At 46.2% G+C, this 27,119-nt stretch overlaps 12 protein-coding genes across 12 annotated transcripts; 8 read left to right on the plus strand and 4 right to left on the minus strand.

The window, feature by feature from the left end:
• Positions 1–626: 626 nt before the first annotated feature.
• N7469_006064 (uncharacterized protein) lies at positions 627–998 on the minus strand (the record flags this gene model as incomplete). The annotated part of the gene is made up of 1 exon (XM_056644982.1): positions 627–998. One exon carries the CDS (start codon positions 996–998, stop codon positions 627–629), a length of 372 nt encoding a protein of 123 aa, XP_056500220.1.
• A 1,322-nt stretch (positions 999–2,320) lies between these two features.
• Positions 2,321–3,490, plus strand: N7469_006065 (DUF3431 domain-containing protein; the record flags this gene model as incomplete). Its single annotated transcript, XM_056644983.1, has 1 exon — positions 2,321–3,490. One exon carries the CDS (start codon positions 2,321–2,323, stop codon positions 3,488–3,490), a length of 1,170 nt encoding a protein of 389 aa, XP_056500221.1.
• A 394-nt stretch (positions 3,491–3,884) lies between these two features.
• N7469_006066 (putative sterol carrier protein) lies at positions 3,885–5,321 on the minus strand (the record flags this gene model as incomplete). The annotated part of the gene is made up of 2 exons (XM_056644984.1): positions 3,885–4,767; positions 4,828–5,321. The coding sequence occupies 2 exons, from the start codon at positions 5,319–5,321 to the stop codon at positions 3,885–3,887; spliced, it is 1,377 nt and encodes a 458-aa protein (XP_056500222.1).
• A 1,330-nt stretch (positions 5,322–6,651) lies between these two features.
• On the plus strand, positions 6,652–7,123 carry N7469_006067 (uncharacterized protein; the record flags this gene model as incomplete). The annotated part of the gene is made up of 2 exons (XM_056644985.1): positions 6,652–6,735; positions 6,818–7,123. The coding sequence occupies 2 exons, from the start codon at positions 6,652–6,654 to the stop codon at positions 7,121–7,123; spliced, it is 390 nt and encodes a 129-aa protein (XP_056500223.1).
• Positions 7,124–7,385: 262 nt separating this feature from the next.
• Positions 7,386–8,772, plus strand: N7469_006068 (putative mitochondrial carrier protein; the record flags this gene model as incomplete). Its single annotated transcript, XM_056644986.1, has 6 exons — positions 7,386–7,571; positions 7,660–7,694; positions 7,750–7,823; positions 7,898–8,116; positions 8,173–8,510; positions 8,566–8,772. The coding sequence occupies 6 exons, from the start codon at positions 7,386–7,388 to the stop codon at positions 8,770–8,772; spliced, it is 1,059 nt and encodes a 352-aa protein (XP_056500224.1).
• An 853-nt stretch (positions 8,773–9,625) lies between these two features.
• N7469_006069 (putative pH signal transduction protein PalA) lies at positions 9,626–12,641 on the plus strand (the record flags this gene model as incomplete). Its single annotated transcript, XM_056644987.1, has 7 exons — positions 9,626–9,633; positions 9,707–9,944; positions 10,036–10,090; positions 10,175–11,069; positions 11,124–11,698; positions 11,776–12,178; positions 12,251–12,641. 7 exons carry the CDS (start codon positions 9,626–9,628, stop codon positions 12,639–12,641), a joined length of 2,565 nt encoding a protein of 854 aa, XP_056500225.1.
• A 242-nt stretch (positions 12,642–12,883) lies between these two features.
• Positions 12,884–13,312, plus strand: N7469_006070 (uncharacterized protein; the record flags this gene model as incomplete). Its single annotated transcript, XM_056644988.1, has 1 exon — positions 12,884–13,312. The coding sequence occupies one exon, from the start codon at positions 12,884–12,886 to the stop codon at positions 13,310–13,312; it is 429 nt and encodes a 142-aa protein (XP_056500226.1).
• Positions 13,313–14,360: 1,048 nt separating this feature from the next.
• On the plus strand, positions 14,361–16,551 carry N7469_006071 (transient receptor potential ion channel family protein; the record flags this gene model as incomplete). The annotated part of the gene is made up of 2 exons (XM_056644989.1): positions 14,361–14,739; positions 14,852–16,551. The coding sequence occupies 2 exons, from the start codon at positions 14,361–14,363 to the stop codon at positions 16,549–16,551; spliced, it is 2,079 nt and encodes a 692-aa protein (XP_056500227.1).
• Positions 16,552–17,362: 811 nt separating this feature from the next.
• On the minus strand, positions 17,363–18,672 carry N7469_006072 (TRAM1-like protein; the record flags this gene model as incomplete). The annotated part of the gene is made up of 2 exons (XM_056644990.1): positions 17,363–17,734; positions 17,851–18,672. The coding sequence occupies 2 exons, from the start codon at positions 18,670–18,672 to the stop codon at positions 17,363–17,365; spliced, it is 1,194 nt and encodes a 397-aa protein (XP_056500228.1).
• Positions 18,673–20,180: 1,508 nt separating this feature from the next.
• N7469_006073 (uncharacterized protein) lies at positions 20,181–21,368 on the plus strand (the record flags this gene model as incomplete). Its single annotated transcript, XM_056644991.1, has 2 exons — positions 20,181–20,656; positions 20,726–21,368. The coding sequence occupies 2 exons, from the start codon at positions 20,181–20,183 to the stop codon at positions 21,366–21,368; spliced, it is 1,119 nt and encodes a 372-aa protein (XP_056500229.1).
• A 1,189-nt stretch (positions 21,369–22,557) lies between these two features.
• N7469_006074 (Zn(II)2Cys6 transcription factor domain-containing protein) lies at positions 22,558–23,218 on the minus strand (the record flags this gene model as incomplete). The annotated part of the gene is made up of 2 exons (XM_056644992.1): positions 22,558–22,808; positions 22,873–23,218. 2 exons carry the CDS (start codon positions 23,216–23,218, stop codon positions 22,558–22,560), a joined length of 597 nt encoding a protein of 198 aa, XP_056500230.1.
• A 1,245-nt stretch (positions 23,219–24,463) lies between these two features.
• On the plus strand, positions 24,464–26,127 carry N7469_006075 (uncharacterized protein; the record flags this gene model as incomplete). The annotated part of the gene is made up of 2 exons (XM_056644993.1): positions 24,464–25,218; positions 25,272–26,127. 2 exons carry the CDS (start codon positions 24,464–24,466, stop codon positions 26,125–26,127), a joined length of 1,611 nt encoding a protein of 536 aa, XP_056500231.1.
• Between the last annotated feature and the right edge of the window lie 992 nt (positions 26,128–27,119).

Consider the following 27,119-nt stretch of genomic DNA (forward strand, 5'->3'; position numbering starts at 1 on the left):
CGGCAGCGGCGAGGGAGTGTTCAGAGATAGGACATCAATAATCCTGTCCAAAGATAATTCGATTCCTAGACCTAAAGGTTTGCTAACCTTCAGTTCATGACTGGAATGAACAACCTTGGAATTTCCCAAAAGGGGTGTGTGCTCCAAAGCGAACCCAACAATCGTGCAAAGGACAGTAAAACCATCCAAGATCAAAAGTCGGGATTAGTACGAGCAGCCTTGTTCTGGGTCTCGTTCTATAATTTGCTGGATGGAATTATGTCCAAGCGCAAGGGTATGTTGGAGACCGTGATGTAAGTAAGTTGGAGAAAAGAAAAGAAGAGGAAAAGCTGTGCGGCGAGAAAACTCGGCCACCATTTTAGTTGCTTAGTCATGTTTATTATATAATATTACAATACCAGCATCTATGTAATATAAATACGGAAAATACAGATCTACGAGATTATATCTATATGTTCCAGTGGGAAATGAGACGGTCTTTTATTCAATTGTAAATAATCAGATGTTGGAAAGTACACCAATTGAAAAGTTTCGAGTATAATGGAAAACAAATAGCCAGATGAAAATGCTAATATGCATTCAGACAGAGGCTCTCTAGGTAGAGAACCTGTAAATAATCTAAACCTTTAGACTGGAAGTTCATCAAGGAAGACAATCTCATCAAGACTTTCAAGGATCTTTTTCAGGAAATAAACACAGGACATACCGGCAACACTAGTCTCATCAAAATGCTTCTTTGCCTCAATCATGGCCTCCTTGGCTGCAGTCACTTGATCAAGGAACACAGTATCAGTGAAAAAATATGCCAAAACTTCTTCATGTCCGTCGAAAAGGTCAATCGCCGAGAAAAGGAAGCGGCCCACTCCCTTGACTTCTTCGAGAAGAAGTGGTTCAAAGGGGTCGTCTTCGAAATCCCGAATTATGCGTTCAACTCTCTCACGGATCATCTCACGGTCACCTTCGAAGTCTGCGCGAGCCTCTGCTTCGGTCATGTCCATGGTGAAGTTGGTTTGTGGTGGATGCTTTGATATTGCTGAAAGTGCTAGATGGTTTTGTTTATGGCGATTATGAGATGGTTTGATTAGAGCTGTGGTGATTCCCAGCTTTTATAAACGAGATTTTGGGAAGAAACTCGATGATCTGTATTTCATCTTAAATTTGGACCTCATTATGAAAATCAGGAACAAGGGACACTACTGAACAATAACTTTAAACTCATGAAGTCTAGATCTATTGTTGAGGTCTTTCATCTTGACTCGAGGTCCACCGAAACTTGAATGTACTTTGTGAACAACTCGAAATGGATCTTTCCTCACTTGGGACTAGAATAGAACTTGGACAAAGGAGACAATGGGTCCTTACCCTTGAACCCCCCTATACAACGAGGGTCACTTGATGGCTATATCAGAATAAACGCGTTGTGATATTAATGCCCCATCATTGGATGCGGTTCATTCTTCTCTCTGGTCTTTCAAATCCAGCAATGTAACTTTCGGCTCGTCAGTAAGCCCAATCGCTCTTCTTCAGCTTCAGCATATCACTGACTCTAACACATTAGCGCAGCTAAACAACTTTACTATACAAATAGAATACAATCCAGCAGGCTTCATGGGACTGGACGAGAAAATTTCTGCACCTCATCGTCATACTATGACGCTGTTATGTTAGTAACAGGCGAAAAAAAAGAAGTTGATTAGGGCGTCAATACCCTCCCGAAATAAAGAGGTAATTTTTTTTTTCGACGTGCAGCTTGCGCCTCTATTTGATACGTAGGATAGCGCTATCTGCATTAGTCTTTAACGTAGAGGTCGTAATGTATGTAGATCTAGAAAACGATTCAGAATTGTTGGAAATCTGATTGGATTCAATCCATTTCCAAGAGTGTAGACTTGTCGAACTCTACTATATCTTCATTAGCACAGAATCAACATCTCATTCTAGGTTCTGTGCTGACCACCCAGATGTAATATTATAGTGACTACTGAGGCTCTGTGGCTGATCGACAGTTAAGATACCACCGCCTCGAACTATTCAACGGGGAGACCTGAGTCATTCTTCACGGTAACTTAGCATTCCTGGACGAATTCCTAATTTAAAATATGACAAGGTAATTGAGATTCATAGACGTACCCCAGATTATTATTAACCTTAATTACAGCCATTAACTTGTTAATAGTAAGTATACTCAGGGAGTATACTACGCTCTAATTGTAGTGGCGATTTAGCCCCACCGCCTCTTCCGCACTTCTCCTGAATCTCAACATACCAGAAAGACCAAAGCAAAAGACCGCTACTAATTGTCTTTAATCACAATTTCAAAATGCGACCAAGACCTCGAAGAGCTCTAACCCAGCTCATAATATTTACATTCATTCTTGGAATAATCCTATTCCTAAATCGTCCCCAATCAAAAGCAAAATACTTCCCATGGAATAAAATTCGATATCAAACATCTGCCACGACAACCCCATCTCAAATGGGAATATGTCCTGATCTCTCAACATCAAGAAAACCCGCCCTGATAGTTTCGCACGTAAGATCAGATGGACCTCCATCCTGGTTAGAAAAATTATCAGACAAATACACGTTATGTATTTACAACGTCGACGCGGATAAGGACGATGCCGACACTCTTCATGAAAAGTCTTCACAGTCCAGTGGTAAGGGCTCTAGCTCTCATCTTCAAGTCCCCGCGAATCGCGGCCACGAAGCAATGACCTACTTAACATTCTTAATCGACAATTACGAAAATATCCCCTCATCAGGCGCGGTATTCATTCACGGATCAAGATGGGCCTGGCATAATGATGCACCAGATTACGATAATGCAGCCCTACTCCGAGACCTGGATATCTCTGCCGCATTGGCTCCGTCCGGGTACCATAATTTACGCTGTGATTGGAGTGCTGGGACTTGTTCTCCTAAAGTTCCGGCTCAGGGTAGTCTTGAGATGAGATTACAGTCTGCTGTTGCGCCATGGAGTGCGCGTGCTGCGTCTGATAAGGCTTTACCGATTGCATTGGTTTCGCTTTTTGGTGGGGGGAAGCAGGCGGTTTTAGGCAGGAATGATGCAGTTCGGGCTCAGTGTTGTGCTCAATTTGTTGTTTCGAGGGAGCGGATTTGGCAACATTCGAGGGATGAGTATATTGCTTTGCGTCAGTGGTTGTTGGATGGGAGTGTTGGTGAGGTTAGTGGTATGAGGGTGAGGTCGAGTAGAGATCAGAATGGAGTTGTTGCGCCGGCGGATGATAAAGTTGCTGGAAGGATTTTGTCTTATCTTTGGCATATTTTGTTTGCGGAGATTGGATCTGATGGGCTTATTGGGCTTGAATCTTTGAATAAAGCTGCTTGTCCTAGTGCTGAGGAGTGTTATTGTCGATTATATGGGCGGTGCAAACTTCAGTGTCCTAATGCGGGGAGCTGTCGTGGTCAATATTCGGTGCCGCAGTATTATAAGTTGCCGGATGATTGGGCGGATACTCATTCATGAGCTTTTTTTTTTTTTCAATATGATGTTCCATTTGTTTGTACATAATTGTTGGCGCATTTCAAAGGGGGCTGTTATATAGATATTGTAATTTAGCGCTGTTCATATCTTACACCAAATGGTTCATTCGAGTATAAAGACAGATGGAAAGGGTTACAAGCAATGAATCAGGAAAAAGAAAGACCAAGCTTGGTCATTTTCTTCAAGTCGGATAAAACCCCCAGGAATCAGGGTTCGAAGGGGAGATTCAATACAGAGCGGCTTTTCTGTTCTGCTACTATCATAATACTATTGTACTACAATGCAATGATTCAAAGTCGCGAATATTTCGATTGAACGAATAAGACTGTATTCCATTATCATTCTACAAACTATATACAAATAAAATAAAGACTCCCTAGAATCTTGCAAGAACCCGCTCTTGAGCATCAGCAACAGCATACTCACTACTATGCTTCTGACTGACAACAGACTTCGCCTGTTCCGCAGTAAAACCCCTAGCCTCAACAGCAGGATTATACCCAAGTCCCGTAATCTTACCAACAACATCCGACGGCACCGCAGCAGCAACCTTACCATCCGCACGCTTATACACCGTAACAACAACAGCACCACCTAGACCCAGGTTATGCTGCAAAGCTGCACTAGTACCATCCATAAGACGATTATTCGCCCAACCACGCAAATGCCAGACTAATTCCGCGCACTGGGCTATACCAGTGGCGCCAAGGGGGTGGCCCTTGGAAATTAGACCGCCGGATGGATTAATGACCATTTTGCCACCGTATGTGATATCACCCTTGCGAACCATCTCGTGGGCTTTTCCTGGTTCACAGAGTTCCAGAGCATCAATTGTGATCATCTCATTTGCTGAGAAACAGTCGTGTAATTCGCAGACTTTGATATCCTTGACGTTCACGCCGGCTTGGGAAATAGCTTGACGAGCCGCGTAGCGTGACATTCCGAAACCCATTAGGTCGATGGAGCTTTGGTTGTAGACTTGGTCTGTGTCAGAGGCGAGTTGTTGGCCGGCGATTAGGATGGCATTTTCCTTGAGATGGGGACGTGCGTCGAGGAATTCTTGGGAGACGATGACGGCTGCGGCGCCGCCGTCGGAGGTTGGGCAGCATTGGAGTTTTGTTAGGGGTTCGTGGATCATGGGTGACTTGAGGACTTGGTCTAGGGTGTATTCTTGTTGGAATTGAGAGTATGGGTTACGCTTGGAGTGTTCGTGGTTGATACGGGCGATTTCGGCGAAGTCTTCGTTTGTAGCGCCGTACCTGGAGCTTGTTAGCAGAGTAAAGGAGGAAATTGATGTGAGGATATAAGGGGATACGTACTTCTCTTTATATTCACGACCAGCATTACCGAACATTTGAGCGGCACCAGGGGCGTTGGTGATACCGCGTGTCTCGGCCATCATCATTCCAAAAAGACCAGTTGGGTTGGCGCGATCGTTATACATAGACTGCAAGCTACCGGGGTTCATCTTCTCGAACCCCACGACCAAAACACAGTCCGCAGCCCCATGGGAGACCATTGTCCGGGCCATGGCCAGACCGGTAGATCCCGTCGAGCAATTATTGTTGACATTGTAGATGGGGATCTGAGTGAGACCGAATTGATAGAACACGCGCTGGCCGCAGGTACTATCGCCATAGACGTAGCATGCGACACCTTGATCGACATCATCATAGGTAATCTTTGCATCTAGCATGGCCTTGATACCGGCCTCGTAGCCTAACTCATTATAGTCGACTTTACCGCGTGGCTTGATGAACTTGGTCATCCCCACGCCTAAGACGTAGGCGGGACCAGTTTCTTTTTTGACCATTTTTGAGGATGAGCTTTGTGGTGTGGTGAGGTGAGGTAAGGTGAGAGGTGTAGTTGTAGATTAATCCGGGGTAGAGTGGGATATGTGAGGAGAAGAACGAATAAATAGAATCCCTTGATGGAAGTGCATTGTCACGGGGGGAAAATAAGTGGAGAAAAAGAGAGTGGTTCGTTTTTTTTGCGGGGAAAACCAAAAGAGAAGAAGTTGAGAAAGGCCGAGGAGCCGAGGATGAAAAGCCGAGGGCGAGTTGTACAATCTGCATAACATTTGCCGTACTACATCATCTAGAGTTAATAGTTATTATACTTTTTGAATATGAATATGATATTCATTCAGTCGGCTATTGATATTCTTGAATTAGTTATTGTGTTATACATACACAGTACTGTTCCTCACGGGCTCGTGGGAGCACGTGAAGACCACCCTTTGGCCTCGCCTCTCTTTCTTCCTCTTCATTTCTTCTTTTCGTCTTCTTCTCTTCTATCCCACTCTCTTTATATCGACTGCCCCCCACTTGGTGATATTCTGATCTCTTAATATAGTCGACCTCTCCAGACCATGAGTCGTGACTGCTAACATTCCGGTGCCTACTCAAGGCATGTATAAATTGTACAAGGGCTACACTATAACTACTCTGCAAGACTCATCCAGACCGAAAAAAGGGCATATTGATTGCACTTTCACAGCTATTAGGGAAACAGTAGCTGGACAGCATCACTAACAGCAGCACGATATCCTTTATTCTGTCCACCCACATTCATTCGAATGGCAGACTCGGGCTGGTGCAGCTCTAATGCAGCACAGACCTCTCAGTCTTCTTCATGATCTGCAGACCCAAACAAGATCTGGAATTGTCAGAGTTTAACCAACCATTCTCGACTTCAATCTCCGCACATCACATCTTGTGGTAGATTCCGGATGCAGTCTTCCACTCTGTATAGACCATCACAGCATCCACTGAGTCCACTCTATCCACGCTATTGCACAATCACAATCGCAAATCGGGGTCAAAGGGAAGGTTATGGGAATCATAACCGGACGGAGAACCATGGTTATTGCCTTCCAGCTATGGGCGATCATGTCCGAAGAAGCAAAGAAGCTTGTGCTCATGCAATGCGAACGATGAACTCCAGTCAACGTACAGTAAATATGTAGGAGGTAGTCTATATCTTGGATACTGTAGTTTCAATCATGTCATTCACTTGATCATAAAATAAAAATGAATGAATACTGATTGAATAACTTATTAAAGATAGTTTCCCCGCTGGCTTCACGACGTCACTGGATTCCGCCCTAAACCGCTTTGAGCCATCAAGAAAGCTCGGTCCACATGCCATTCACTTCTTCTCTTCTTCACAGCACCGCGGGAGACATTTGGGCTTGTGTTGACAAGTACAGACGATTGGGGATTAAGGTAAGTACAGTGATATCCCTGAATTATGTCTATACAGAGTGATCCACTGTTGAACAGACCAATTCTAACAGTTCCTCTCCAGTACAGGACTGCACAGAACAGCTTCATTCCGCACTTTGCGACCGCTGACAACCCCTCAGTACATCTGGTTCTGGTTTGTCCGGCACAGCGAGTCTCTGCTTGGCCTTCTTCAGACCTCCCAATTGCCCCCAAAATTGCTGGTACAAACCTCATCCTCCGTCGTGATATTTTAAGCTATTCGGGGCTGCTCGTCACGGCCCGAACCCTCCCCGCCTCGCTACCTCCCGATATCGACAACCATATACCTCCTACTTCGTTCTCTCAACACCTCTTCGGATCCTTATCTGGATCACAGATATCGCTTTAACAGAGTGAAGACAATAGGGCTACCAGTCCGCCGAATGGATAATTGTGGGACGCCGAACGGTCGACTCTGAAGATTGAGAGGCCGCTTTGCGTTCCATAGGGTTCCCCACCCATTCGACATAGACGACAACAATTGACATTTTGTCGAAGCCTCGATTATCTTGTTACATTACAAGTATTTACAATCACTGCCCAGCAAACGCTGCCTGATCGGAGCCTCTTACATTTTGATTCTATTGGTTCCAAATGGAAAATTTCTGGGCATGACTATAGACAAACGCGCTGAACATGCACCCTATTCTCCATCTGCTAACTCCGAGTCGACCCCCGCCATCATGCCATCACAAAATGCCTGGATCATGGATGATCCTACCCGGAACAAACTTTTGAAAAAGTACAAGACCCAGGTGGCGTCCGGAGTGTCGACCGTCTGCGCGACTCTGTCGGTGGTATGTGTGATATTTCGAAGTGTTGAGCTGGATTCTTTTACGGTCTCTGGGTTATATCGGCTAATCTATGGCGGTTGTTGATGTCTAGACTCCTTTGGAGAACGTCAAAACTCGCATGCAAACGTGAGTCTGTCACTAGCAAAGAGAGGATCGACCCATGCTAACCATGATCAATCAGTCACAACTTTAAAAATATCTTTCAATGTATACGCTATCTCTGGCGAACCGAGGGCCCGCGTGGCTATGTCGCTGGTTAGTTGAGACCCTTTCTGATGACCAATCTTGAGTCTGTCGTTTTTGAACCATACTTATGCAATGCTATCCAGGTTGCCTCCCACCACTAGCTAGTGTGACCGCCGTCCGAGTCGTCAATTTTACTACCTACAACTGGGCCAAACATGCCATTTCAGACACCTTTCAAAGTATCACCGGAGAATCTCCACTGGAGGAATACAAGAAGCCCGGCAGTACCCCAAGCGTTGCTGGAATCCTGACCTTCACCGGCGCCGGTCTACTCGCTGGACTAGTCACATCCCCACTGGCCTGTACGTGGCAATCTACTCCTCTGCAGAATTCTCGGACTATACTTACGGTCCTCCAGGCCCATTCGAATTAGCCAAGAATGTAGTCCAGACATCAGTCCTCGTATCGAACCGTGCCATGGCTGCACCGGATGCAGCTCGTGACCCTTCACTTCGTCGAAAACCACGTCTGGGGACTATCCAAGCCATCAAACAAATCGTCAAACGCCACGGATTCCGCGGTCTCTACACAGGATTCGGTCTACATGCGATGCGCGATACAGTCGGATCAGCCCTGTACTTCAGCGTCTACGAAACAGTCAAACAAGTTGCCGCGAAAGAACTTGGCTCTGATAAGACTCCCTTCGGAGCACCTATGATAGCCGGTGCAATCTGTAGCACCGTCCCTTGGTTCTGTGTACGTCGCCTGCCCCCTTTCTCTCAGCTTTAAGTTTGTTTTCTAATTTATGCAGACTTACCCACTCGACACTCGCAAGACTCGCGCACAGAGCGTTTTACTTGGGAAAACGAAAGAAATCGGTGAAGCATCCGTTGCCGTTGCAAAGTCGAGCATGTATAAAGGCTTGTCTATTATTCTTATTCGGACTGGAGTCAATAACATGATTCTACTGAGTATATTTGAATACATCAAGGCGCGCATTGATGAGTTACCGGCGTAGGTGTCGGGTCAAGGTTCATTCATGGCTTGGATTTTGTTGTGCTGGAATGGGATCTGGATCTGGATCTGGATCTGGATCTAATCTGGTCCTGCATCTTTTTTTCATCTGTTTTATTGATGTTGTCTTTCACGTACATAACATATCATAGACGAGCTTGATGCTTGTCATAGCAAATATGACTATGGGGATTAGGAATTAGTATTGGTATTCATGTGATTTTTGTGGTGGGATTATTCTTTCTTATGTTTTATCCAACCTTGCGGTTTTTGATCAGTAGATTTAATTGTTCGCATGTTATCTGTGGCATCCTTGTGAACATAGATGCTCTAGCTAACCCACAGCACGCCTCCTTCGTTGCTTCACCTCCGATGATACCCGCTTTAGTGCCTATACCTAGGTAGGTATAGGGTAGTATTAGTATCAAATGCTGCACCAGCAGTTGATTGTGGTAGTAACATATTGATTTTCCGTCAAAGTTGTACCGAGACTATGATGATCATCAGTACTTACTCCAGTAAGTACTAAGTACAGGGCTGTACTAGGTAGTAGATACTAAACCTTTAAGTGGAACCACATAGATATTTATATATCAATGAGCTGCACCTTCGTAGTGATCATCCACACTAGTTAGTATTATATATTTTCAATGTTCTCATAGTTAATACAAGAACTGATATTATACTAGTTATATAAGAATCAAATGAATTCAACTAGACAACCATAAAAACACACAGCATTACTCCAAAGTGGAAAAGCCCCACGTCATGCGGTTGCGGGGAAAAAGAAACGACTCTCCGCCGTCAACAAACTTGCTCTTTTCTTCTTTCAAGCTGCTTGACCCTCTCCCGCAACAATGGCATCGTAAGTAGAAATACATCCTATGAGATATTAACCCATCCCACACATTCCAAAGTCACTCACTAATACCCACTAGCAACATCTTGCAGCTCCCCTTCCGCCGATCGCACACCGTCTCATTGTCCGATGCCATCACCCAATATATCTCGTCCAAATATGACCAGCGCCCGGATATGTTCGCGGACGATCTGATGATCATCGATCAACTTCGCTCTGAAGCTGTAAATGTCCAGGAACCCCACGTGAGCGGTATCAGTAGGCTTGTCACGTATGCTGCACAGCTGAAGTGGCTCGGTGGGAAATTCCCCATTGATGTGCGCAACTCCTCTTCTTTCCTCCTTTCTCTATCTTCGCGGGGGTTTCTACTCTTATTTAAGGCTGGAGTTAATGGTCTATGATTCATAGGTTGGAGTGGATTTTGTGTGGTATCCTGCCTTAGGATTTAATGCTTCGCGACCCGGTGAGTTTTTTTTTCTTCTTTTCTTTGTTTGCGGAGTGGGCTGCTGAAGACGACTCCACGACTGACTCCTGTGAATTCCGCTAGTTTCACAAAATAATCTACGATTTGAACTCGCCAATATCCTTTTCAATCTCGCGGCACTCTACTCTCAACTTGCGTATGCGCTTAATCGGACCTCCGCCGATGGTCTCAAACAGGCTTGTAACTACTCTTGTCAGGCCGCTGGGGTTCTAAGCCACCTTCGAAATGATATCATTCCCGACCTCCGCTCCTCCCCGCCAGAAGATATGGACGAAATGACATTGCTCAGCTTAGAGCAGCTCCTCCTGGCGCAGGGCCAGGAATGTTTTTGGCAAAAGGCCGTTAAAGATGGGTTGAAAGATGCCTCAATTGCGCGACTTGCGGCGAAGGTGTCGGATTATTATGGGGATGCTGGTGACTCGGCTGTCAAGTCTAATGCGATTAGTACAGAGTGGATTCATCATATGACGGCGAAAAACCATCACTTCGCGGCCGCCGCACAATACAGACAGTCGTTGGATTGCCTGGACAAGCGCAAGTACGGGGAGGAGGTTGCGCGGTTACGTGATAGCTTGAACTGTGTTAATGAGGGTCTCAAGGAGTCTCGTTGGATCAATCGAACTGTTCTTGGTGACTTGAATGGACTGAAGAGTCGTGTCACGGATGATCTCAAGCGTGCTGAGAAAGATAATGATGTCATCTATCTCAGCCCTATACCGCCAAAGTCGGAGCTGAAGACGCTGGATAGGGCAAGTATGGTTGCTGCGAAAGCTCCATCACAAGTCACTGATGCTATTACTATGCTCGGTGATAAAGGTCCACTGGGTCAGCCTTTATTTGCAAAATTGGTTCCTTATGCTGTGCATATTGCGGCAAGTATCTACTCTGATCGCCGAGACCGGTTGGTGAATGAATCACTTATCGGAGAGCTGGAGTCCATGACCGACAAGTTGCGAGAGTACGTTTCGCATAATCTACTCCACTCAGGAATTCAATGGCTAACCTTTACCAGTCTTTTGTCCTCTTTGAATCTGCCAGGATCTCTACAGGCGCTTGAAAAGCCCCTAGGTCTCCCACCAACCTTAGTTTCGCATGCTGAAGAGATGCGCCAGCAAGATGGATTGAATCGCATTCGTCGTTCTGTTCAGGATACAGCGAAGGTCAAGGGAAACGATCATGCGATCTATAACGAGGGAGTCGAACTCTTGGCGACTGAGAAAGCCGAAGACGACGCGGCTCGTCGCAAATATGGTACTGACCGATGGGCACGCGAGACTTCTGAAGCAGCTGCACCGAAGATCTACAACAGTAAAAAGGAGATCAGCGGCTACTTCACATCGGCACAGAGTAGTGATGATCTTGTGGAGCGGAAGCTCCGTGATTCCGAATCGGTTTTCCTTGTTCTGACTGGTTCCAATCGTGATCTGGAATCTTATGTGCCTAGTAGTCGGAGAGCTGCCATTCCCCCAGAGGTGGAGCGTGAGACTGCGAAGTTGCGCAGTTGCTTGAGCGAAGTGAGTCGGCTGGAGAATCGGCGCAAACGACGAATTCTGGCATGGAAGGAAAAAGCTCGCGTAGATGATATTCGTAAGTGTGCGAGGAGTTGGAGATGCGCTTGTCCAATTTTATATCGCTGCCATTTCCTTACTGACGATTCCCTCTAGACCCTGCTCTACTCAGAGAAACAGCTCGTCTGGAGCGAGAGTTTCCCATGCAGGCTATTCAAGCCAGCCAGTTCGAGGATCTATTCGAAGAGCAATTGCGTCTATATGACTCGGATTTGGATATGCTCAATCAAGAACGGAATGACCAGGATCAGCTTGCCGATCAGGTTCGCGAGGCGAACAGAGCGTTCACGCGGGCACACAAGGGTGATGCATCCACGAAGGAGCGTGAGACAGCACTGCAGGATCTGGAAAATGGCTACTTGAAGTATAAGGAGATTTTGTCCAATCTGGAGGTTGGGCGGAAATTCTACAATGACCTTGCTAAAATTGTTGGTCGATTTCGAGATGATGCAAAGGCCTTCGTGCACCAGCGACGAATGGAGGCGAGTCAATTAGAAGCGTACGTCCCTCGCGTCGATCATCCACCAACTGCCAGAGTCGCCTTACAGAGTACTGACAGGTCGTTTGCCAGGGATATCTCGAATGTAACGGCGATGTCTTCACTGCACATTTCTCAGCCGCACTTACGCCAGCAACCTCACCCACCTGCTCGTCAGGTTCAATCACCAACTTACTCGGCCGCTCCCTCGCAGCCTCCCTCGCAGCCTCTTCCTCCTATCCAGCCTCAGCCTCGAGCTCCGGAGGTCACAGCCCCTCTGACAGCACCACAGCCGATGCGTGCCGCGGTTCCTCCAGCTGTACAGTCTCCCGGCATGTGGTCACCGGAAATGGGCATTCGTTTCAACTCGGCGGCTACGGTGCCTCCAGGAGCGAATCCAGGACAGAGTAATACGGCATCAAACCCGCAAACTCGCGGACAGACCAATACGTGGGATCCTAGTCAAGGAGTGCGCTTTTCCTAGAAATTCACCTGCGGAATTATCTGCATTTTTTTTTTTTTGGTTACGTTCATCAGCATCAAGAGGAAACGAAGATATACTACATACATCCCTACATAGCAACAGCATATAACATCAACAACCATGTTTGCAATTCAATCACTCTATTCCAATCTTCAACCCAAATATTCTCTAATAAAACGACTCCATGACAATGTTCCCAATAAAGCGATCAGATTGGGGGGGGTTTTTTTCCTTACACAGCCATGCCCCCACATCAAACCATCGCCTCCCCAGGGGGAGGACACGTCTGGTCCTCCAAACTTTGGCTTACCGGAGGAATTGACACCTCTACCCCATTAATAGAAAAGCGTGATCCATGGCCCCCCTCGCGCCCCCAAATCTCCCGAACCACTTTAAGAGTACAAATGGAAGTCTGCATTCGAGAAAAGCCAAGAGAAGGAAGAGTGAGAGAAAAAGTGTCCCTGGATTGGGTGGAACCGCTGAGCTCAGGGACTCCACTTAAGTCCCGCATTGATCCACCATTGACCACTCATCAACCATTCAAGATGCAGTCCATCAATCACGAAATCACTGGCCTCGTCAGCGGGGAGGGTCCGGTTGCGCCGGACCCTGAGCGTATCCGTATTTTTCTCAGTGGTGCAGTTCACTACGAAGACACCATGACTGTTTGAAGTACAGTGTGTATCGTAGGCTACTTCTTGTTCCCTACAGTGCGTGGCTGGCCAGGCTAAGGTTCATCTTGGCGCTTGATGTTTTACATTTGGCGCTGCATGAATGGGACTTTAATGCGACTGGGTTGCTCTTTTTAAGTGGAGAATCAAGATGGACTCTCAGGATGCAAATGGATATGCCGCGCGGTGGTTCGCTCCAGAAGCTGCGTCATTGACCCTCTAGTACCAGCACCCATTATCTTCTTCTGAAGGATGGCAAATCGCAAATCACTTTAGATTGCGTATTGGTTCACATAGAGAGGCATGATTTTCCTTCCTCGGCCGCGTCTAAAGGCTGGGCATGACATCCAGTACACATGACGGTATGGATGGAGAAGGGTATTCCGTGAACGGAACATACAATTGTAGTCCGTAGTGGTGACCAAATTAATTGGGAGAGAATAGTCTCCTTATGATCGTCAGAATGTTTGAAGTTTGTCCAGGTGGGCGTGGGTGACTTTTATACCATCGCCATGCCGGGAATCTGCCATCCCCATGCCCTAAGTGCCGGCGTATGTACAGTACGGAGTACATCCATCACCTAGAATTGCAATGTACACTTCTCCATCCGAAGACAGATGAGTGGATGGATACCAACTGTGCTATTTTAACTCTGGCGAACCACGAAATGTAATAATGGCCGCGAACGGAGTCTCCACTCTGAAATGATAGGATCGTACATTTGAAACAAGGCACAGTGGCAGTGTCAAGACTGGACCATGCGGAGGGACACGCCCTGATCGACTACGTCCCCATTTTTCTCGTTAAAATCTGACTGCCTGAGGTGCGCTGCGGATCCCCCTGGCTCGATCATGCTTGAATCTCGACCTCCCTGAGAGTCTTCTTTTCTGTCTTAGTCCCATTCCAAGCCTCGCTCGACCTTTGACCTCGACTTTCTCGTCCCCTGTCCTCACAACCTCGTCTCTCCGTCTTTCGATCCAACGTTCCTTTTCTCTAAATCGCCATTTCTTTTGGCTGCCACTCGTTTTCACAACTTACCCCCCACACGATGAGATTCGTGCCAGGCCTGCTGGCTGGCCTCTTTGCTATCTTCCATCTCGCCCCCTCAGTCTACGCGGAGAAGTTACTACAAGCGAATTATGTCACCTCCTGTTCTAATGACAATGCTATCAAAACCAACGAGATCAAGGTCAAACTATTACCCGATGATGGAGAGGCCTGGTTAGAATACGACGGAACCCTCGGTTACAATGGCAAGGTTATGTTCAACATTGATATCTTCGCCTATGGGTATAATATTACTCGAAAGAGTCTTGACCCTTGCGACTTGAAGATCGCCAATCTCTGCCCTATGCAGGCTACCAAAATGACCGTCCCTTGGAATAGGATGTCTGTTTCAAAGTCTTCCATTACAGATCTCATTCCTAGTGAGTTTTCTCCGACGGTCGCGTGTCGCAGATGATATACTTTAAATATACCCATCTGGAATGCTAGTTGGCCCCCCTTTCCCCGGGCAAAATCGCTAACGTTAAAATTCAGCTATTGCCTACTATATCCCCGATATCGACCTGCTTCTCCGCGTGACGGTGGTCAACAAGGACACACAAGACACCGTTTCTTGTATCGAAGCCCCCGTCACTAACGGCTACTCTGTCTATGTATCAGGGGTTGGTTGGGCTTTAGGAGTGATCACCGGATTAGGTCTCCTTGTCACGGTCATATTGTCGATTCTGGGCTATTCGAATATAGCTACTCATGTCGGGTTCCGGACTATGCTTTTGTTGGGTTTCATGCAAAGCCAGGCTATGTATGGAATGCTTGCGCTACACTTCCGACCTCTCGCACGCAATTGGCTTCAGGATTTCCAATGGACAGTCGGTATTGTGCATGCTGGATTCCTTCAAACGATTGCTACTTGGTTCCAGCGCGCGACTGGAGGTACGCCTTCGGAAATTTTCTCTCAAGAGAGCGATGTCTCGATTGCAGTTTTGAAACGATCTGTTGGAAATATCGCGAAAAGAACTCTCCCATCAACTGGTGGAGGTAAGGAACTTCTCGTCAAGGGTGTCGAGCGAATGGGTTACCGGGCTGGAATTGAGCCGAGCAATATCTTCATGACCTCCTATTTGGTTTTCTACTTCGTCACCATTCTCATGATGTTCACTCTGGTACTGCTCAAATTCCTTCTGCCTGCCATCTCCAAGAAGGCGAATAGTGCCAAGTTGAACAACGCTCTCAGCGGTGCGACTGAATGGAAGGGTTTCCTGCGTGGTAGTATCTACCGTCTGGCTGCCCTGTCCTTCCCTCAATGGTGCTCTCTCGGTCTTTGGGAATTGTACCAACATGACTCTGCCGCGGAGGTTATTCTTGCAGTGGTCATGTTCGTGACGACGGCTGCCGCTCTTGGTTTCGCTACTTTCAAGGTCTTCCAGCGCGCCCATGCATCCAAGGCATTGAACGAGAACCCGACTTACACCCTCTACTCCGATCCGGCATGTTTGACGAAATGGGGTTTCCTCTACGTACACTACAAGGCTCAGTGTTACTACTTCATTGCACCCGCACTGGTCTACGTCCTGATCAAGGGAATCATCGTCGCCTTCGTTCAAACCAGTGCCGTCGCCCAGGCCGTCATGGTCCTAATCGTTGAAATAGCCTTCATGATCGCCACCTGCGTGATTCGACCATACATGGACAAGAAAGCCAACAGTTTCAGCATCGCCACGTCCGTCATCAACTTCGTCAGTTCAATCTGTCTCCTCATTTTCTCCGACGTCTTCAATCAACCCGAGATCGTCTCCGGCGTAGTCTCCGTCATATTCTTCTTCATGAACGCAATCTTCACTCTTACCCTCGTCATCTTCCTCCTAATCTCCTTCTTCTACGCAATTCGTCTCAAAGAACCAACGGCAGAATACCACCGTCTGTCAGATAACCGCGATTCCTTCCGCATGTCTCAAACAGACAACCGTCTCAATACCGAGCTCCTACCGCTCGAAAAAGCTATTCGTCCCATGGGTGAAGAACCACGTCCTTCTTCCCCCTGGGCCCCAAGTAACAACGGCAGTGCCCGTTCCCGTTGGGATCCAGGCCACGCCGGCGTTGGCTATAACCATCACGACGAACAACCACCTCGATCCCCATTCGCGGATCAACCGCCTAGATCGCCATTCGCTGACCCAGTCGAGCCCACTCTACCCTTAATACCAAGCGGAGATAATATTGGTCGACGGGTATAAGGCAGGGAAGCCACGACACCAGTGTCCCTTCGAATCGATTTTCTTTTTCCATTTCCATTTTTTTCTTACCTCTCTTTTTTTTTAAACTCTCGGTGGTTTCGTCCGGACCGATCCTCCTGCCATGAACATATGTCCTTCCTTGTCATTTTCATTCGTACATTTTTTTTGCTTTTCATTTGCGCCCCATGATGACTTTGTTTGAAAATCCCCTTTGAAGGGCCTTTTTCAAAGTAACCTACAAATATCTTTCTCTTTTACTTTACCTTACCCCCTCTCTACCGATTTCTTTGCCTTTTGTTGGATTAAAGAGGCTGTTTGTTTGGCTTCGGCGTCTTGCAAAATCGGCGTTTCCTTAGCAAGATTTGGAGAATTCTTTGTACATATTTATTTTTTCTCTTTTAGTCTTGAGCCAGCGTGCTGAATACTGATCTTGATGGGTCAATTTTTTTTTCGTTCTAGTAAAGGATGTTTATAGTAATTTCTCAATTGCTTGTTTGTTTACTGTAGGTGCTAGTAGCAGAGAACATGCTCTTAGCTTTTTTTTTTTTGTTTTGGGAATATCAGTCCTATGCAAATAATGTGAATGATATGATACATTCCGTTCAATTAGCAGAATTAAGTGTTATGTTTGATAATATACAAAGTAGCGGCTGCTGTGCAACCCTATCAAAGCCATTAAGCATCGAGTATATACTAGTCGAACTGTACACGACTAGTCGTATCAATATTGATGTCCGAATCCCGAGTATAGGGGACACTGTACATCAAGCTGTCCACTACAATCCATTGATGCTCCCCTACCTACCATATCTCAAAGCTGTTTCGTGTCTTTCCCACCATGTTGATCCGCAAGCACTTCAAGCTCAGACTCCTCGGACCGATCATCTTTCTTTTCACCATAGGCAATGAACTTCCATGCACTTCGCATGAGACAGTATAGCCAGAAAAGATTGAGACTCTGCAGCATAGCCAATAGCGCGAACGTGATCACATTAGAAATCCAGCATTTATACTGCTGTGTCTCCCAGTTCAATTCGTAGGGTCCGACGGTCTGGAACTCGGTCAAAAGAGACCAGAGAATGCGAAGGTTCAGGTAGTGACGGAGGTAAATCCAGGTAAAGACGTTGAGGGCGTAGAAGGGCACGACTAATTCGGAGTTTATATAGTGGAATGTTTTCGAGATCTGTACCAGCGGGAAACATATTAGAAATGATCTGTCCACTACGAGTGTTGTAGTAGCTTGTTCAACCAGCTACTACAACACTCGTAGTGTAATAGCAGGAAAAGAAGCAAACTCACCGCAAGGAAGAAATCGCTAACGTCATGCGTGATATAAACCGCAATTCCAATATAAGTAAAATGAAACCGATAACTCAACCCAATCAAAGCAAGAGTCACAATATGATGCGCAACAAGCTCCCTAAAGTCCTTCCTAGGTTTCTCAAGACCCAACAACATAACCAATGCCTGTTGCGCCCAATACGCCGCCTCAAAAAGATAATAAAACTTGAACTCCGCGAAATGCGTCTTATGCGGGAAAAGTTCATACATCCCCCTTGTCCGAAAATACCAAACTGGCGTCTGTCGCATCACATATAGACCCGCTGGACCGGTAACACCGAAGTAAATGGCCGTGTACATCTGCTCCATACAACGCTGTTGTTTACCGCGGGATTTGATGCCCGCGAAACGTGAGCGCGCGAAGGGAGCGAGGATTTGTTGCATGATGAACTCGCGTGTGAATGTTAGTACGAGGGCGTAAAAAGCGACGAATGCGATGTCCCATGGTCCCTTTCCGTATTGTGTGCGTTCGATGTTGAGGGTGGAGGATGGATCCGGTTCTTGCGCGTAGGAGAGGAATATGAATTTATGGAGAATATTTGATTCGGTTGGATTAATGGCGTATAGGGAGAGGAGGGTTATGATGAGGGCTAATGGGATTGACCAGGTATATTTTAATGCGCGTCGTTTCAGGCGGCGGAGGAGAGAGCGCTGTTTGCGCTTTGGTGTGGAGGATTGGATTTGTTTATTGGTGATTGCGTGTCCATTGCTGTTTGATTTTCCATTTGCCTTTGCATTACCATTTGTATGAGGTTCGACTTTTCTTTGACGAGTATTCATCGCTGGTGTCGAAGTTGTATTTGTACTCGATAAATGATCTGCCGAGGTATTGACGGGCGCCATGACCAGGTGGAATGGAAATTGGGGCGAGTTTGGATGCTTTCTAGATTGATTGTGGCTAGTTTATGCGAGCTAGCTTGCTGGAATGAAACTAGGAGCAAGGGGTAGTGGCGTAGCAGGCGAAGAAAAAAAGCACCACTTTGTCTGACCTCGTTGCGATGGGTTCAAACCCCCTTTTACCGATAATGAATGGGTTTATGGGGGTTTCATAAGGCTCGGCGAAAGACGACGAATAGCTCCGATTCTGCCTGTTTTGGTTAGCTTTTGGGGCTGAACTACGAATGAGAGACCAGCGTCGGGGGAATCGGATCGGAGATCAAGGACCGGGTACGGACACTAGCGGTTAATCCGCCGTTGTTGAATGCTAGAGTGAGGTTTATACTGAGCAGTGAGGTCGAGACCGAATACTTACTGAAGAACACCCGTTTATCGAGAGACGTTGCCATATAAAACACCCAATGTTGACGTCCAGTGCGAAGAATGCCCAGTCAATAGAAGCAGCAATCGTCTGATGGGGATTGTGTAGGATCTTCGCACGCTGAAGAGTCTACAGACCCATTTAAAGCCTAGCTCAGGTACTAGTGAGCTAATGTGGATAACACTGATGATGAAAATGGACATGTCAATTGTAGCTTTTTCGAATTTTTGGTTCGAATTTCAGCAAAATTTGTGATTTGAAGATTTTTCTGCGAATTTTTCTAGGTAATGATTGGATTCGACGATGGTTTATATTGCATTTTCACAATTCCTAAAGAACATGCTTTTTAGACGGATTTTAGCACGGTGATATGAAGAAACAATCAACCCACGTTCGAAGCTACATGTTACTACTTTTCGCATCCACACCGACTTCAGCCCATTCAGCCCTGTCCTCTATAGTAAGACGAGTCACGTAGATTGCCTACAATTCGCAGTGTTGGGCTGATAGGCAACAGCTCTGTTGTTTCTATGTTTAGTATTGGACGCGGTAGAGGCAATACTTAAGCTAAACGGTACTAGACAAGAACCCAAGCGCCTTGATATTGAAGCCTGGTAGGAGCACAAGCACATTCATGCCCAATAATAGCCCAATAACTCTGGAAATCAAGGATGAAATGATAGGCGAAAGTGGAAAATTCAAGATGTTGACTGGGTACATTTGTTAGCTAGAAATAGTTAGTACCTTTGCTAGATTACTTATTTTGAGACATCTGGTGCTTTTGTCTACGCGACCTATACTAAACATCATTGTATACTTGGTTTATCGAATTCAGGTTTTAGGTGGCTTTCGATGTATCTATTCAAAGTAATAATCTTCACCGATATTTGATTGGAGCCAACATGCTGTTTGTTGTCCAATTGCGGGGACTCGTCACGCGTAAATTGCTTCTTCAGCCTTCAGCTGGTATTTCAGCTTTTGAACATTCCAACTCTTCAACTTTGCAACAGCGGGAAGAACAGTTTCAAGTATGGCCGACGCACACCAGAGACAAAGTAACCCAAGCTATTCTTCACAAAATATGCGATACTCATCACAAGACTGCCCTTTGTCGAGTCCGACTTGGCAGTGCGGAGAGATGACCAGCTCGAAAAGCTCGTTCTTCACAAAGCTACCCGGAGAAATAAGAAATAAAATCTACGAGAAAGCATTTGGAGGTCGTGTTATTCATATCAACTTATACGCGGATCTCTGCATATCCGACTATTGGCCCAAAAATGGAGCATACGATGCAACCAAAACTCGCACAAGACAACCTTTGCCAGATACTGTGAGATACCGTGATCCGCAATTCTGGGGTAATAGCGGTAATCAACCGAGGCTGGGCCACTGGGAAAGAGAAAAGTCTACAGCTGGAGATGGCGCCCATATCATTTTCGATCAGATCATACCTTCAAGATGGACAACGATAGGTGTAATGGGCTGGCTACTGAGTTGTCAACAAGCGTGAGTGATTCCGAACTAAGACGAAATCAACGAAATGGTCTAATTTTAACGGATTCTTCAACATCATAGGTATGCCGAAACGATCAATATCATGTATTCAAACACCTTCTATTTTGCCGGAAACGCCTCTTTGCAAGACTTTATCAAGATATCTCCCCAAAAGAGTCTTGCTTGTATGAAGGGACTGATTGTCGAGCCCGTAGGCTTGAAATCTAACATCGATTACGAAGTTGATAACATGGCATACAATACTTCCGGTATCAGTGAAATCGAACTCACAGTCTCAATAATTGGATCGGGAATATTTCAAAATCTGCGTGAGCTGGACGTGAAAATCATTGATCTATCGCGAGCACAGTTCATGTTTGCCAGACATGCGGACAACCAGGTGCAACGAGCACTGGCAGTACTTGACGATCTCATACCGAAAATGGGACCCCGATTCCAACGTCTCCATATCTATCTCGAGGACTTTCTATTCGAAACTGCGATAAAAATGGACGAGGGTAGCAAGAAAGATTCAAGTGAGCAACATGGCACTCTTCAGATCCATGGGAAGCAGAAATTCTGGCGATCGACGATGAATCCTTCTACTCGCCCGTCGGGATATTGGATTGCACAAGATAATTGGCGAAGCCATTACCTTAGTCTGATTGCGAATTACTCGTCAGGTTCGGTTTCCCAGGGATTAAGGAGACTGATTAAATTTTGATTGGGCGAGGCCACGTTATTTTATAGACTGCAACATTATTTGTGTACAAGAACTTGAATTATTGGAAATTTAATTCGTTGGCGATTTTGTGTTACTCCTTGGATATTAACATTGGATGCTTCTTTTGATAGAATCAACGTAAGCCAATGCTTTCGTCCTTGTATGGAGACTATCACTGCTGTCTGTTGGGGTCCGCTATGTTTCACCATAGCAATAATGATAACAACTCGCCATCCTCTACGGTACCAATGGAAGCGATAGTGTCACTTGGTCAGCTATATGTCATTTTTATTTATTACAGAACGTCTCTTTTTGATCGTCATATGTTTGATTTGTCCTAGTCGAGACCAGAACTCATAGCTTTTTGAGGTCTGTCTGTGTTTCTTATGGCATTCTGGATCATAATTCCCCTGAGCGAGTAACAAAATGTCTAATTTCCATATTTGAGTACTGGTATGGATTGTTTATCATCACGACTAGCCTTTCAGCAAGCAAACATGCCCTCGCGGCGCGTTTTGAGCATGAAGCTGCCAAGAATCTCAAGAAAGACCAATGAAGATGCGATGTGATGAAGTTGAAGGGCGCAAATTCGGAATAAAATGGCCATAGAATAGCTCAAAGAATGCTCTCATAATTCGAAATCTAGGTCTTATTTTTCTACTTATATACCAGGTAGTATAAATCGAGCTCAAGCTTCCACACAAAAGACCCGACCCCGTTTATATGATACCAATTGTCACCGCAGTTGGTTGCTTGATGTATACTCTACTGACTGTGACTATTGCACCGTACACCAAGAAGCTCGTAACAGGGGCGCTCTTTTTCCTCTGCGGATTGCATAGCGGACATCATTTTGCCCCAGACATCTGTCTTGTCTGATGCTATATAATATAGTGAAGTGCTATTTTACTGGGGTTTTGGTGGCTTTGGCTACTTCCATAGTCGACATGGTACTCTTCTCACAGCTATTTGTAGTCTACGAAAGGAGAACGTAACAGATATGCGTGAAGGTGAAACTTCTTTGAGATCGGCGGGTTAATATATCTAGTTAATACCTTTTCCGACTCTACGGATTGAAAGAACGATACAGGGCTCTACAGATCCGAGAAAAACATCAACTTCGATCAACCGGTTGAAAGCCGCCGGTTCAATCATTCCAAATCATAATAGCATTCTTAAAAAAAAAACTTCAAGCAATCATTAATGATATCCCAGGCAAAGTAGTCTGTGAAGTATATTGACTTGTTGCCATATGCTGGGTCTCATCAAACGCAGGCGAACTATCAGTTTCCGTTCTCTCCCCTGTTGACACCGGCAACTCAAAGTGCTTGGTGATATCCAGATAGTCTTTAAGGTCCTGCCCATAAGGCTCGTTTAATATATTGACCGTTGCACGTCGGCCACTAGTACAAGTAGTAGTAGACTGAGCGATCGACTGATCTATGAATAGGGTCAGCCTCAATCCTGGCTAGGCGATCATTTCGACACACTAGTAAAAATTTACCTGGAACAAAAGTCGATGCAAGAAGAAGATCTGGTTGGCCTTGGCGATCACCTTCCACTCCATTTTCTCCCTTGCCGCGAAGATCCCATCGTCGTTTCGAAGGGGGTGGAATAAACTCCTTTACAGGCTTCTCTGCTCCATTATACCGTCCCCTAGAAGCGATCCCAGCACCCCAGCGAAGTCGAATCTCATAGCCTTCGCATGTGATTCCTCTTTTAATACATCTTTGACAACCGGGTCGTCCTTCGTCGCATTGGATGCGTTTCTTCTTGCATGTCCAACAACCCCTATGAGATCGGTGACGGGGATTGGCCGTATCTTTTCTCTTATTATCGGAGGACCCCATCGTTAGAAGATGCAGGAAATGGAATAAATGGAATTCTGGTGCGACCGAATGCTCGATCGCTCATGCTGTTCATATAGGCCTTTGTCGAGTATAGCACCATGAGATAGACGGGTGCTGATTGGTGAATCAATCTTCTCAAATTGTAACAAATAGCTCGCTCTAGTCCGTCTTAAGTAGGGCGTCCCGGGTTGAGATGCAACTGAGGACTTTATATTTGGCCCTCAAATTCCCTCGCAATCATGCGAATATCTTAAATTGTCCTTCATCCCCCCTCCCTCGTCCCTCGTCACGGGATAACTCCATGCCCTAAATCGGACCGACTTGAGCTTCGGACTTCCCCAGAGTGGAGAACTTCGGCATTATTATCGCCTCCACCCATTTCGGGCAGGTACAAGCAGGCGCTTATCGGTCGCCAAAACGGCCCACCGTTGATATGCAGTATTAGGCAGATGTTTCTTGTCATATTCAATCGGGTGTACCTTGATAGTCCGTGCTAATTTGAATGGGGTAGGTCAAAACGCGTGCTAGTCTCCCGACCCGAAGCGCGAACTTTCTTCGCCGCAAAGCAGCTAGTACTCCGTACTATGCAACATACATTCTGCGGGACTCGCCACATCGGACACCCGAGTCTACCATGGATTCGCCGGTGTGTCAAGGATTCGGGGAAAGCAGCCATTTGCACTCCGCGGGGTTTCTCCACGGGGCACCAGTCTTTCTGATGAGATCCATCAGAACTCGAGATCGTCATTCTGGATGATTTCATTAGATAGACTGCACCGCCAGGAGCCCGCCTGTACCTTCTACACTAGGAAGATCCAGCCTGCGTCAAGCATCGGTGGAGATAGTTCTCGTGGATGTGCTGAAGAAGGTCGATGCTGTTTCGCCTACTCTCCAGGCCGTAACCAAGTTCTAGCAGCGCCAAGTGGGCCACTCTCGGTGAAGACAGGACCAACTTCGAGGGGTAGGGCCACACAACCCGAGACCCGTGGGGTTCCCCAGAAAAAAAGAAGAGAAAACCCCGGGTGGTTGGGGAATGGGGTTGAATATCTTGGTTCTCTATATCCTATATCCTTCCTCAAGAACCTCGATCGTGAACGTTCAATCAAGCATTGGCATATTCTGGCTGAAGACTTTCTCGACGACAGTCTCAATCACATAACTATACATCGGCATACGGAAATGATCCTCATCTATTTATCTTGAGACGCTTAACACCACCGCCACACTCGACCTAGCTCACAAGTTATGGACGTGGAATCCGAAACCTGGAAACCGACTGAGCAACAAATCCAAGATGCACAGGACTTGGCAGAATTTGGCCATGGCCAGACTCTTGAGCGGAAGTTCAATCTATGGAGTATGTTAGCCCTTGCATTCTGCGTGTTGGGAACTTGGTCAACCTTTGCACAAGATCTGTCAGATGGTCTCATTCATGGCGGACCTGTATCTATACTTTGGGGCCTTGCCCTCGTGACATTTTGCAATTCATGCGTGGCAATTTCCCTGGGAGAGATTTGCAGCAGTATGCCAACAGCATTGGGCCAGGCGTATTGGATCTATCGTCTATGGAGCACCCCTTTGGGCCGGTTCGCTTCCTATATTTGTGCTTGGATCAACGTCTTTGGTTGGTGGACACTGGCCGCATCCCAAGTTGCGTTCATGACGAACTTCATCCTGGGAATGAAGGTCATGTTCGATGAAGACTGGACCGGTGCATCCCAAGGCTGGCTGGAGTTTGTTGTATACATTGGCTGTGTCTTCGTCCTTACTTTGATTAATGTTCTGGGATGCCGGCGAGACAAGTTCCTCCCATGGCTCAATAACTTCGTTGGAGTGTGGTTCTTTGGTCTGTTCTTTGTCTTCTGCCTTGCCCTTCTTATTTCAGTCGGCATCAAATCAGGCCTCTCTTACCAGCCCGCTTCATTCACTTTCGGAAAGTGGATTAATGAGACAGGCTGGTCGGATGGGGTTGTGTGGTTTATGGGCCTAGTCCAAGCAGCGTGAGTAAAGTGTTCTGTCTTTCTGTGGAAGTTGTAAAGCTAACATTACTTAGCTATGGTCTCACTGCCTTCGATGCGGTCATTCATATGGTCGAGGAGATACCAGCACCCCGAAAGAATGCACCCAAGGTCATCTACTTTGCAGTCATATCCGGCGCAATCAGCGGTTTCATCCTGATGGTTGTCTGTCTTTTCTGCATCCAAGAAGTGAGAAGTGTGATCGATGCGCCCAGTGGTCTTCCATTCATGTCATTGGTGCAAGAAACTGTAGGTCTGAACGGGGCTGCTGTCCTCATTGCCCTCTTCATCATGAACGGTCTCGGCCAGAGTGTCAGTATAGTGACCACTGCCTCTCGCCTTACTTGGGGCTTTGCGCGCGATGGTGGATTGCCATTTAGCCGCTATCTTTGCCACGTTGATCCGATATGGAAAGCCCCCGTTCGTGCTCTATGGTTCCAAGGCGTCTTGATCGCCTTGGTTGGGATCCTTTTCCTTTTCGCAGAGACTGTTCTGAACGCCATTCTGAGTGTCAGCACTATCGCTTTGACTATCTCCTACGGACTGCCTATCCTTACCGTACTCGTTGTCGGGCGTGATCAGCTGCCACCCGGGGGCGAATTCCGACTTGGAAAGGTTGGAGTGCCGGCGTATTGTGTTAGTCTGGTCTACTGCATCATTACTTCGATCTTCTTCTTCTTCCCCACCGCACCTAATCCAGCTGGTGGAGATATGAACTACGCCATCGCAGTTTTTGGTGTCATGTTAGTCATTGCAATCTCTTTCTGGTTCATTCAGGGCAACCGCACCTATCTGAACACCGAGGAGTCTGATATCGCGATGGTGATTCAGGCACAAGAGGCAGTGAATAGCGAAGTCCCGGCTACTGACTCAAAGAAGAGAAATCAATGAATGTTGCGGCGACAATCAAAGTCAAACTCTACGATTTGAAGGCGCTAGGGAGAGGGATATTCGTTCCATAGATGAATTTTTGATCCACTGGTTCAAAATGGGAAGTGGACAAAAAGTAGTGTACTGTTGTAAATAAGATAGAAAGACTGTGAGTCTTGGGTTTTGTAAATAGAATGGGTATAGAGCAGATGGATAGATGGTATGGCCTACAAATCGCATCTTGTGCAATACTGGATTTTTTGTTTCTTCTGTCAATTACCGGTGGCCTTGGAAACGGATCCAAGGATATCAAGGTAGCATAAGGCCTTGAAGCCTCAGAGATGGCCGTGTGGAGCCGTGTACAGTAGAGGAGGGTCTCTACTGACCTTGCTTCGCAAATTGCGAATTTATGTTAAAATTTTCCAGGGAATCACGGAGTGGACCATCGGCCAGGAGTTCAAGTTCGAGATCGACCGTATACTATAAGATTGATCTTAAGTAGTAGTTAGGTGTCTGAAGTTTCTTTTTTATACCTGGGCACTTTTCATGAGTTCAGGTCCGGCATCGCCTTATCAAATGTATGCAACAGAGACAATCTAGCTACTACCGATAGGTTATCGTCTCGCTCGGTATAGAGACAAAGCCGGGTAATCCCGTTCAGGGGCTGAGTGTACAATTATACATCATAACCTCCAGAGTAGCTTTTATGCAATATCTCAAATAGGACTTAGCCACATTCAATTGAAATTGAAATACCTAGCAACCATACAAACACGAAATTGCGTTTGGCCATCTTTGAAGATGATGTATATCCTCATGTGACTTGAAAAGGGTTTTATAATTGCATGACCGAGCTTGAACAATACACAACTCTGCGAGCTATCACTTTTTTTAGCATTGTACTACATAATCACACATGATGGGGGGATACATTTCCCAACTTCACTCATCTACCTTCTGAGTTGCAACTCTATATCTGCCCAGATATAAGTTCGCGTTCCAAGCTGACTGGT

Source organism: Penicillium citrinum, assembly GCF_028827155.1.
Source record: "Penicillium citrinum strain IBT 23319 chromosome Unknown utg000005l:1.0-1900146.0:1.0-1900348.0, whole genome shotgun sequence".
Lineage (NCBI taxonomy): Eukaryota > Fungi > Ascomycota > Eurotiomycetes > Eurotiales > Aspergillaceae > Penicillium > Penicillium citrinum.